We start from the raw sequence: 12,104 nt of genomic DNA, 5'->3' as shown, positions 1-12,104 counted from the left end.
CCCACCCCTCCCCACCTTGGCACCTCCTTGACATGCTGCATCAAAGCTGGTGTCTACTGTCAGAGACATATCCTTTAATCAGGAATTGTCTGATTGAACATCACAGAAACCTGTGAAAACTGATGTGAGCAAAAATAGGGAAAATGTTTGGGCAGATACAGGAGGCTCGGAAGGAATCTAAGAGCAGGAAGTGAAGTTGGGCCCAGAGGGATTAGAGGTGGGAACTGGGTGGTCATCAGAGAAAGGCAGCGTCTTCTCCTCCTGTCCCCCAACTGCTTCCTTGCTCTCTCCTCCCCTCTCACTCACTGTTTTTCTCTATCTCTCCCTGTCTCTCTTCTTCTCTCTCTCTCTTTTTGCCTTTCTCTGTCTCCCTCTCTTTCTCACTCCCTTTTTCACTCCTATCAAGCAGCTATTCTATCTGTGTCTTTCTCCAGACTGGCCTTCTAAGCTCCATGTCCACATAGCCCCAGCCTCCTATCTTCTCCCATCACAAGGACCTGGTATGGGTTGGCGTGAGTCTTTGCACCAGTTCCAGACTCCTGAAAGACAGAATCCCGAGCTCAGCTTCGGTCAGCTGTTCATCCCTGTCCAGTCCCCCAGGCTGTGTGCAGCTTGCAGAGCCTGCCCCTGGGTGGAGGTGAGGAGCTTGGGGCAGGAAGGTGTCTTCTCACTGAAACTGGGACAGAAGATGGTTTGGGTAAATCATTGGTGATCCTGCCTGGCACAGAGTTTCTCAAACACCTTCTCCAGAACCCAGAGCAGTATTTTTGTACTCTCATCCTCTTTCTGCTTCGTCTACACAGGTTTGAACATATTTGGTATCAACAAGAAACAGAAAGAGCTATCCAGGTGGCCCCAGCCATAACTTGTAACCACCCCAGCTGATCACAGCTGACACCTGCTAAGCTGGGGTCCCCTCCACAGAGAGAGGCAACAGGCAGGGACCCTGTAGTACCTTTGATTTGAAACCATGTGATTCCAACAGTGGTTACTGGTGGGTGGCAGGGTATGGGCAGGAAATGCGTGGGAAAAGATGCATGTCAGAGGATACAAAGTAGCAGATACACACCGTGAACAAATCTAGAGATCTAATGTGCAAAGTGAGGACTGGAGGCAATAGAACTGTACCATCCACAGGATTCATGCTGAGTAATTTAGCTGCTCTTGCCACACACACACATGCATGAAATGAGTAACTGTGAGATGATGGATATGTTAATTTGCTTCACTGCAGTAACCTTTTTAGTATCTATATGTATCTCATAACATTTTGTTGTATATCTCAAATATACCCAATAGAATGTATTTTTTTAACTTTTTTAATTTAAAGTTAAATTTTAAAAAGCACGTGAGTGTGTGTCATGAGTGTGTGTCATGTCCAAAAACTGGCAAGCACATATGCTCAATAAAACCCCTTTTATTTACCACCAAAGTTTTTCCCCCATGAGACCTCGATGTTTGTATTCTGCTCAAATCCTCCCCCAGCTTCTCCCAAACCCTCCTCCAAGGTGAATCTTGTGAGGCTGTGTCAGTCCTCCCTGATTTTTATTTACTTCTCTGGCATATAAATTTAATCATTGGAAAGCCATTAACATTAGGAGGGGGACATCTCATAACTTGGATGTTCAGGAGTGATGCGTGTGCAGCCCGATTGTAACAGAGGCCTCTGCCCCACAGGACAGACCCCAATTACATTCTTGGCTCATTTTGTATTTGCAAAAATTAGAATCTTCATAGCCACCTCCTCATTATCTTACCTGTCTTCATCCATCTTATTCACCCAGACCTCGCCTATCAAATCCATTAATTTGGCGCATTCTGTTTTTATTAACACAGCGATCAGAATGTGTTCCATGCACGTTGCAGCAGTCAGGATAAGCTCAGTGTAAGTGAAGTATTGAATAACCCAAAATCTCAGTGACTTAAAATAAGAAGGGTGTAAAAGAGTACTTTAAATTGTTTGTGGAAAAAACAGAATTAAAAGATAATACGAATCTTCCCATGAACGTTTTGAGGTACACTCATATATCTGTACTCCCTGTCCACAGTGGCTTTGCTGGAGGCTCTGTCTATCACAGACACTTAGACCCCAGGCTGATGAGCGGCCACTACCTCAAACACTGACAGGCACCACGTTCAAGGAAAGGTGAACTCTGGGCAGTCCGTCGTCGAAAATTAAATGTTCCAGCAAGGAGATGACATCTGTCTCTCCTGTTCACATCACAGTGGCCCACATGGTCACATCCTCACCCAACAACAAATGAACTAGAAGGACCAGCCTAACATGGGCCTGAAGAAGAACCAGAACTCATCAGCAAACAGTTCTGCTGACTGTCTCGGTACACAGGTTGCAGCTGACAGCCATGCACGGGCACCTGGAGGATTGCGATGTAGAGATTTACAAACCCTCCACCTGAATATATTGCTTGTCTTTATTACCTGACCTAACCAGCACCACACACACACACACACACACACACACACACACACCCTGCCCTGCACCACAGATCCAGTACTGCAGTTCAGAGTCCTGGGCACAGACTGCCTCAATTTTATCAATGTCTACTTCCCACTTTTTCTTATTACCTCAAAGAATAAACATTCAGTTTTTTTAAAAAGTCTGAGTTTTACACTCACAGCTATACCTAGTACAGCCAGGCATCCACTTCACTCAGTGGGGAGGAGCATGTTGGTGGCCAGCTTTCCCAAAGGGAGCACCCGGCTGCTTTTCTTAGAACACCTGGTTTGGCAAGATGGCCCAGAGTTAAATTCATGAAAGAGCTTGTTTCTCTGAAAATGAGCCTTATCAGTCATTCGTTTCAATATTTTCTTTCTTCCTCCCTCCCTCCCTCCCGTCCTTCCTTCCTCCCTACCTTCCTTCTCTTTATCTCTGTCTGTTTCCTTCTTTCTCTCTTTTTTCCTCTGTTTTTCTCTCTCTCTATCCCCCATCTCTCTTCCTGTTCTCTCTCTTTCTTTTGCTCACACACACACACACACACACACACACACACACACACACACACACACACACACCCTGCCCTGCACCACAGATCCAGTACTGCAGTTCGGAGTCCTGGGCACAGACTGCCTCAATTTTATCAATGTCTACTTCCCACTTTTTCTTATTACCTCAAAGAATAAACATTCAGTTTTTTTAAAAAGTCTGAGTTTTACACTCACAGCTATACCTAGTACAGCCAGGCATCCACTTCACTCAGTGGGGAGGAGCATGTTGGTGGCCAGCTTTCCCAAAGGGAGCACCCGGCTGCTTTTCTTAGAACACCTGGTTTGGCAAGATGGCCCAGAGTTAAATTCATGAAAGAGCTTGTTTCTCTGAAAATGAGCCTTATCAGTCATTCGTTTCAATATTTTCTTTCTTCCTCCCTCCCTCCCTCCCGTCCTTCCTTCCTCCCTACCTTCCTTCTCTTTATCTCTGTCTGTTTCCTTCTTTCTCTCTTTTTTCCTCTGTTTTTCTCTCTCTCTATCCCCCATCTCTCTTCCTGTTCTCTCTCTTTCTTTTGCTCAAGAAGCCTGATTGTCTTGGCAATTCAGCCTGAGCTAGAAATAGAAGACTTGAAAGGGGGAAAGGTTCAGAAAGCCTCAGATTAAAGACTTCCTGGCCCCTGAAGCAGGGAGAGCAGTGGCCAGGCCACAAAGTATAATAAAACCTCTGGAGCTTGTTCCATTCGACTTTCAATCAGATTTAAGTTCTTTGGCTATTGGCAACTCATAAATGGATCTGGGCCCACATTTCTACTGAGAGTTATCGATCACCCTCAGCCGAGGTCGCGCCTCGCAACAACCCCTCCTGTGCATTTCATCTCTGTGTGCCCCAGTGTGAAGACGAAAGGGACCTGCATCGGAAATGCATTTTATGATGTTTGAGCAATGTAGTAATTTCTGCTTTGCTTTTCTTCATACCCCTTCAAGCACTAAAGGGAAGTTTTCATCCATTTACAAAGACAGACTGCAGGAGAGCTGTCAGGCAGGAAGGACCCACCTGCCGTGGAGAGGAAGGCAGCAGGATGCCCACTGGGGCTGAATTCAGTCTTTGCCACTTTCCAGCTTCATGTCCTTGGAAAAGTTACAATATCTCCGGGCCTCAGGTTCACCATGGTGAAAAGAGGATGACAATAGTGCCTGCCTCCCGGGGCTGCTATGAGCGCTGGATGGGATGATACTTGCAACATGTTCAGCTGCCAACCCTGGCGTCTATTAGGTCCTCAATAAATGGGGGCTCCTGGCTCCTCCCATCCCAGCTCCAAGCTTAACCAGCGATGCCCGTGGCAGGAGGACACTCTCGTGGCTCTGCAGTTCATGCTCCTCTCCTCTCTGGATAAGTTTCCTCTGGCTGCTATAAAAAAAAACTACCACAAACTCAGTGGCTTTGTAAAACAATAAACACTCATCCATTCTCCCATCGTTCTGAAGGCCAGAGTCTGAAATCAGGTTCGCTGTTGGCAGGCTGCACTCTCTCCGAAGGCTACAGGAGAGAATCCGCATCCCTGCATTTCCCAGCTTCCAGAGCCGCCTTCCCTCCTACATCAGCCCTTCTTCAAAGCTGGCAGCAGAGCTGTTTCTGTGGTCACAGCGCCTCCTTCTGCAGCCATAGTTAAATCTCCTTCTGCCTCCCTCTTCTAAGGACAGTGGCATTACATTTGGGGCCCGCTCAAATTATCTAAAATAGTCTCCTCATCTCAGGATGTTTAATTTAATTATTTACAATAGTCAAGACATAGAAACAAATTAGGTGTCCATCAATGGATGAATGGATAAAGAAAATGTGGTATATGTTCACAGTGGAATACTATTCATCCTTTAACAAAAGGGAAATCCTGCCATTTGTGATGACATGGATGAACTTGGAGGACATTATGCAATGTGAAATAAGCCAGGCACAGAAAGACAAATACCGCATGATCTCACTTACATGTGGAATCTAGAAAAAGCAAACTCATAAAAACAGAGAGTAGAATGGTGGCTGCCAGGGGCTGGTGGTAGGGGAAATGGAGAGATATTGGTCAAAGGACACAAAGTTTCAGTTATATAGGTTAAATACCTTTCCAGGATATAATACACAGCATAACTATATTTAATAACAATGTATCATACACTTGAAATTTTCTAAGAGAGTAGATCTTAAATCTTCTCACCACACATGCACACACACATGACTATGGGAGGTGGCGGATATTGGAACTAACGTGATTGCAATAATCATTTCACAATATACATGCATACCAAAACGTCATGTTGTACACCTTAAATATTTTCAATTTTATTCATCAATTACTTATTTGCCAATAAAGCTGGTGGGAGGTATCTTTACTTTAGCCACATCTACAAATTCCTTTTGACAAATAAGTTAACATGTACAGGTTTCAGGGATTAGGATGTGAATCTTTAGGGGCCATTATTCAGCCTACCATGTCCCACCCCTTGCAAGGACTTACCCCAACTCTTGTTTGGGAAAAAATCTAAAGGATGCATAGTTCTTCCCTGGAAAGCTGGAAGACAAAGGAAGGACAAGGTTGGTTCTTCTCGTGAATATTGGTGGAAAGAAGCATCCTGTGTATGGGCAGTATTTGAGGACGTGGGTTCTGGAGCCATCCTCCTAGGGCTGAGTGGCAGAGGACCGTAGGCAGGCTCCTTCACTCTCAGTTTCCTCTTCTGGAATGTGGGACAAACAGGAGTGCCTGGAATTGTGGTTGTTTCAAGGATGAAATGAGTTCACATGTTTGGAGTCTCTGGAAAGCAGAGCCTGAGACATGCCCTTAAGAGCAGGGTTTTATTTGGGGGGCATTCCCTGGATGCAGAGTGAGGTGGGCAGAAGACAGGACTCATGGAAGGAAGAGAGACCACTAGGAGACATTGATGGAGCTAGTTGGCTTGAAGAGCAATGTTGGAGAAATCCCACGGAGACCCTCAAAGGATCCCTGCAGAGTGCATTTCAGAATCCACCCCACAACCGAGAGGGAAAGTGGGCTGCACATAATTGATTGAGGAAGTTCTCAGGATACACCTGTACAGGGGTAAAGAAATCAGGGTGGGGAAAAGAGAGAACTACACAGGATCCCAGGAGGTTTCAGGTGCAGCGTAGCCAGGTCCCATGAGAAGATCTGGATGACAAACTATACCACACAGTTTGCTTCTCATTGAGGCAGAGGTTGGCTTTTGTACCCCACCAGTTAGTCACTAGGTGGAGAGGTGCAATGGGCGGTATATAACTCCCAGGTAACTCTGAGGGAGACAGCTCCTCTCACCTAAAGGTGGTCTTCTAGAGAAGATGCAGCATAAGTTGTTGGCAGCACACCTGCAGCACTTGGGGGGTGAGTCTACCAAACCAGGTAAGCGGACCCCAGGCAACGTTGCTCCGATGGCATCTATCATAACAGCATCATCTATACTGAAAAGCAACAACCAATATCTCTCTACACTAGGATTTACACTTCACAGTAGTTACCCTAAAATAGCCATGGTACTTTCCATCCCTCTTCCTCATGCTATCCTTAAAATAAGATGAAAACTCACCTGCCTCCCCATTTCTTTTTCCCCTCTCCACAGGTTTCTGACAGATGTGACTATGTCTTTGTCAATGGGAAAGAAATGAAAGGCAAGGTTAATGTGGTGGTCAACTTCACCTACCAGCACCTGAACAGTCCTCTGGAGATGACGGTATGGGTGCCCCGGCTCCCACTGCAGATTGAGGTCTCAGATGCTGAGCTCAACCAGATCAAGGGCTGGAGAGTGCCTATCATCACCAACAAAAGGTAGGTGTGTTCATCAGACTCCATGACAGAAACCCACATCAAATGTGTTTAGGCTAAGAAGGAAATGTGCAGGGTGGTTAATTTCGGACATGACTGGATCCGGGGATTCTCATGATACCTTAAGGACTGAGTCTCTCTACATCTGTCAGCTCTGATTTTCTCTGTGATGGCTTTATCCTCTATCAAGCTTTTCTCATGAGGTTTCAGACTTCCATCCTATCTTCTCTGCAACTCCAGCAGAAATTGCATACTCTCTATCCCACTTTTCCCAATAAATGTCTCGGATTTAAGCCTGATCTTCACTTGGGTTGTATGTCCATCCTTGATCTAGTTACTGCAGGCAAGTGGATAGAATACACTGAGTGGCTAGCTAGGCTTCAGCCACAATCTCCCAGAGCTGGAGCCAGAGGAGCTAGAGAAGGAGTTCAACCCTGCCTGAATCAATGGATCAATAGCAGGAGAAGGGAGGATTGATACTGCAAAGGATTAAACAACAGATGTCCACTGGAGATACATCTGAACAGATCCTGCCTGACCTGAGCTGCTTCTCCATGTCCCCAACCCAGCAGCTCTGAGCTCCCTTCACCTTATTGAAATGAGGTCTAAAGCTTGTCAACTGTGTTCCTGGTCCATTTCTCTGATTATATTTGATAGAGTTATGGAGTTTTCATCATCCACCTTCAGGAAACCCAGTGATTACCATGTAAGGAGAGTTCTAGAATCTCAGGCTCTCCATAGATATTGTCATCTCAAAGAAACCCAAGAATGAGGATTCCTCCCTTAAAGACATGTGGAATACCAAAGTAAGCATATGCAGAATTAGACAAGGAAATATTCCTGGAGTCTGTGTACTCAGCAGGGGGCATAGAATGGGTACTTATCTGAGAGATAATTGTTCTATTCCTTCCCTCGTGTCAACCTAAATAACAAACAGAGAGAAGCTCTCTAAAAATATTGAGTTTAATCATGAATGAGTGGGGAATTTGCAAATCTGGGAAATGAAGGCTATGATAGATTACAGGAATATCCAGGGAAGCAAAGGATGGTGATTTTTAAAGATGAAATGCAGAGTACCCACAAGGTGTTTTGAAACAAAGTGAACATTGGTTACAGGGGCTTGTTGCAGGGGTTGACATTAATTCATTAGGATAGTGTTTTGGGCAAGTGTTCTTGTGCATCCAGCTACCTGTTCTTGTAACTTGTGTAGCAAGCTGCAGTTTGGAAAGTCCTTGGCAAAACTTATTACAGGCATGCTCATATGTGCATACGAGCCCTTCACAGTCTTTGTAATAGTCCTTACCATGGGCAATTGTGCACAAGGGCCCTCCTTCTCAGCCTCCTGACACTAATTTGTTTGGGTTTGGCACAAGTGGCTCCATCTGGATATTGACCACACTCACAGAAGTCTCCTCCTTTAGTCCTTGTGACCCCTGAGAGAGGCAGTGCTTCAAGGATGAAGGCTGTGGGTCCCCTGTACAATTGAAAGATAGTTTCAGCAGTAATTCTTGTCTTAATCACTGGGGTGTCCGGTGTTGAGCTGGGAGGGTGGGTTAAGGAGCAACATTTGTTCCTGCAGAGGGGAGAAACTGTAGGGAAAAGCTTACCAAGGAGCTGGTCAGGTCTGATCATGGCACCTCCCAGATGCTGTCACAGCTGTTTGGTTCAGATCCAAGAACAGAGCCAGTCTGAGAGGTGAGCAGCTATTGTTCCAATGGAGACTAGGACAGAACCGTTCTCCTCCACACCGTCCTGGCACTTTCTACCTTTCTTATCCCATTTTACCTTACTGTGGGTTAGAGACCCACCTCCTTTGTGTGCTGTTTATAGGGCTATGCCATCCATCCGTAGCCATATCATATTAGTTATCTATTGCTGTACATAATTTAGTGGCCTATCCCCAAACTCAGTGGTTCAAAAATTATCCTAATACTTAGTGTGGCTTAAAAGAACAACTTGTATTATCTCACAGTTTCTATGGACCAGGAATCCAGGTGTGGCTTAGCTGGGTCCTCTGGGCTGGGTCTCTGACAAGCTGCAACACAATTGGAAGTGGGGCTGGGGTCTCCTCTCAAGGCTCATGGGGGGTGGGACCTATACCCAAGCTCACTCCTGTGGTTGCTGGCAGGTCTCCATTTCTCAGAGGCTGTTGGCCAGAGGCCACTCTCTCCATTTATAGCCAGGTGGATGTCACCACAGGGCACCTCACAACAGGGCATCTGGCTTCATCAGAGCAAGCGGGTGAGAAAGACCAAGGAAAGAGAACACAGCAAGGCAGAAGTCACAGTCTTTTAAAATCTAACCCTGAAAGTGACCATTCGATAACTTTTGCTATCATCTTTACATTGGAAGAAAGACACTAGGTCCAGCCACACTAAAGGGGAGAGGATTATACTGAGTAAACACCAGGAGGTGGGGGATCTTTGGGAACATCTTAAACTCTGCATGCCACCCCAGTCCATTCTGATGGACAAGTACTCATGCCATACCAGTGGTTAAATGCTCTGGATGTCACCTCTGAGTGTTTGTCTGAGCTGTAAACCAGACTCACTCAGCTTTGCAGCCCCCGCTGGGCGTCACTCACAGCCCCAAACAGTCGGTCCAACAAATAAGTATCTGCTAACCTGAACTGACTCTTTGACAGACCAGCCCGGGACAGCGAGGAAGAGGAGGACGATGAGAGGAGGGGCCGGGGCTGCACCCTGCAGTACCAGCACGCCATGGTGCGGGTCTTGACCCAGTTTGTGGCTGAGGCGGCTGGCCCTGGGGCACACTTGGCCCACCTCTTGGGCTCAGACTGGCAAGTGGACATCACGGAGCTGATCAATGACTTCATGCAGGTGGAGGAGCCCAGGATCGCCAAGTTGCAAGGGGGGCAGATCCTGATCGGACAGGAGCTTGGGATGACCACCATTCAGGTAAGAAATACCCAAAGGCAAGAACTTTCTATCTTCCTGTCTCTGCTCTGCCCAGATGAAAATTCAGTTATCTGTCACAGCTTAAAATGTTATCTATTTTTAGAGTGATTAAGTTTTAAGAAATTATCAAGTAATCAATATAAGTGGTATAATGATGCAACAAAAATCTTAAAATCCTTCACATATGACTTACACTTGAGAAACGCTGTACTGACTTCTCTGGTTGGTCCTATTTAAAACACCAGCCCATTATTTTCCCCCGAGCCATGGTAGGTGTTACTGTCTTGGGAAATAAGCTCTAAAGGTGAGCTAACTTGAATCATGGGCATAGCCAGCAAGCTCTTCTTGCCTGGCCACTCCTCCTAAAAACTTTCCATCCCACCGTGATATTGTTGCTGCTTTTAACCAAGATGCAACCTCAGGCCTGATGAGAACATGAGCATCTCAGAAATGTGCATAAACAAGGAAAAAAGTTATTATGACTCCGTTGGTCTGCTGGACACTACTCCTGGGGCCCAGGGAATGGAGCGGAGCAGCGAGCAACACTGGGGTGTTTGAAACAAACACTTTCACAAAACGCTGCTCTGGGAGCTTAATGTGGGCTTGGTCATTTATCTCCACCCTGAGAACAAAGGGAGAATTTATTCCTCAATAACTGCCCCATGCGGAAGAGAGGTGATCATCTTATCAGGCCATCTGTGAGGTTTCCAAAACAGCTGTGCATGAGGAATTCTTATAGCTGAAACTATACTGGATTAGGGAAGATTTAAAACATACCTATTCTGGAAACTTGGCTGGTATTTAAAAGAGATCATTTTATTCAAAGAGAAAAACAAATGGGTTTGGGCTATAGACTAGTAGTCACACGCACAAATGATCTCTAAAGACTGAGAAGGTAACAAGTGCAAAGTTGTGCTATCTGCTAGAAGAGAGGACGTTGAATGTCCTCATCATCACAAAGAAATGACTAGGTTTTGTAATGGTGAATATACTAATTACCCTGATTTGATCATCACACATTGTATACTTGTATTGATATTCAACTTTGTACTCCACAAATATGTATAATCAATATGTTAGATAGAAAGAATAGCTATGCTGTCGACCCTGACTGAATCAATGTATGAATATTCATGTCTTGAAACAACACACTCCACCCCACAAATATGCACCAAAAAAAAAAAAAAAAAGCTGAGAAGGCACCATCAGGGAAGGGAGCAGATTGAATGTGAGCTGAAAGATGTTGGCTGATTTTTTTTTTTTTTTAATGACTGGTAAGGGATCTTAACCCTCGACTTGGTGTTGTTAGCACCACGCTCTCCCAAGTGAGTAAACCGGCCATCCCTATATAGGGATCGGAACTCTTGGCCTTGGTGTTATCAGCACCATACTCTCCCAAGTGAGCCACAGGCTGGCCCAATGTTGGCCGATTTTGCTCTGAGTATTAGGAAGATAATAAGGAGTGGTGAGGACTGTGGTGCAGGCACAGGCTGCTACTCGTACCCAAAAGGTGCCAAGAAGAAATGCAAGACCAGTGTGGCCAGATGTTACAACTTTTCCAGGAGAGAGAAAACCTATCTTTTTAAGATCCGAACCCTTGGTGGGAGTGCCGCCGCGCTCCCAAGCGGCGCACTCTCCAGTGCGCCACTGGGCCAGCCGGTAAATACATTTTTTAATCCATGTTTCTTTCATTCATTCATCCTTTGATGGACTCTTGGGTTGCTCCACCTTTGACTGTTAATGAATAATGCTGCTATGAACATTTGTACAAATATCTCTATAAAATCCTTCTTTCAATTCTTTTGATTATATACTCAGATGTGGAATTGCTAGATCATATGGTAATTCCGTTAATAATTTTTAAGGAACTTTTGTTCTGTTTTCCAAAGTGACTGCATTGTACTGCTTTCCCACCAAGAGTGCAGAAGTGCTCTGATTTTTCCAAATCCTACCGACACTTGTTATATTCTATTGTATGGATAGTAGCCTTGTTAATGGGTGTGTGGTGGTTCCTTGTTTCTTTTTGAAAGAAAAAATAATATCTCTCTCATTTTTCAATAAAGACAATTACTAAATAATAAGGTATGTGTACAAACTTCTCAAAACTTGGAATTAGATTGCACCATGTCAGCCTCTTTTACCAATCCATTTTGATTTTCACGTGGTGATTGCTTTTCTTCACAGCAACCACGGACATCTTGAAACAGTACAGGTAGGCCTGTGAACCAAACTGACTCCATTTTCCCTGCAGAGGACACTTTGTTACTTTTCCACTCCTCAGTCATGAGACCCCCAGAGCAAATGATTACCCCATGGGCTGCCCTGACAAAATAGACTGAGAACTCAGTCATGAGACCCCTCATGATTACCCCATGGGCTGTCCTGACAAAATAGACTGAGACAAGAGAAGAAACAGATA

General features: G+C 45.2%; 1 protein-coding gene across 1 annotated transcript; it reads left to right on the top strand.

Annotated features, from left to right (window-relative positions):
* Positions 1-6,564: 6,564 nt before the first annotated feature.
* On the top strand, positions 6,565-9,685 carry LOC103609752 (transmembrane protein 132D-like; the record flags this gene model as incomplete). Its single annotated transcript, XM_008594042.1, has 2 exons — positions 6,565-6,770; positions 9,412-9,685. Coding segments are annotated over 2 exons (480 nt in total), but the record flags the coding sequence as incomplete, so codon positions are not given.
* Positions 9,686-12,104: the final 2,419 nt, after the last annotated feature.

The sequence above is a fragment of the Galeopterus variegatus genome, unplaced genomic scaffold (genome assembly GCF_000696425.1).
Source record: "Galeopterus variegatus unplaced genomic scaffold, G_variegatus-3.0.2 Scaffold10047, whole genome shotgun sequence".
Classification (NCBI taxonomy): Eukaryota; Metazoa; Chordata; class Mammalia; order Dermoptera; family Cynocephalidae; genus Galeopterus; species Galeopterus variegatus.
This window is presented reverse-complemented; position numbering and strand designations above follow the sequence as displayed.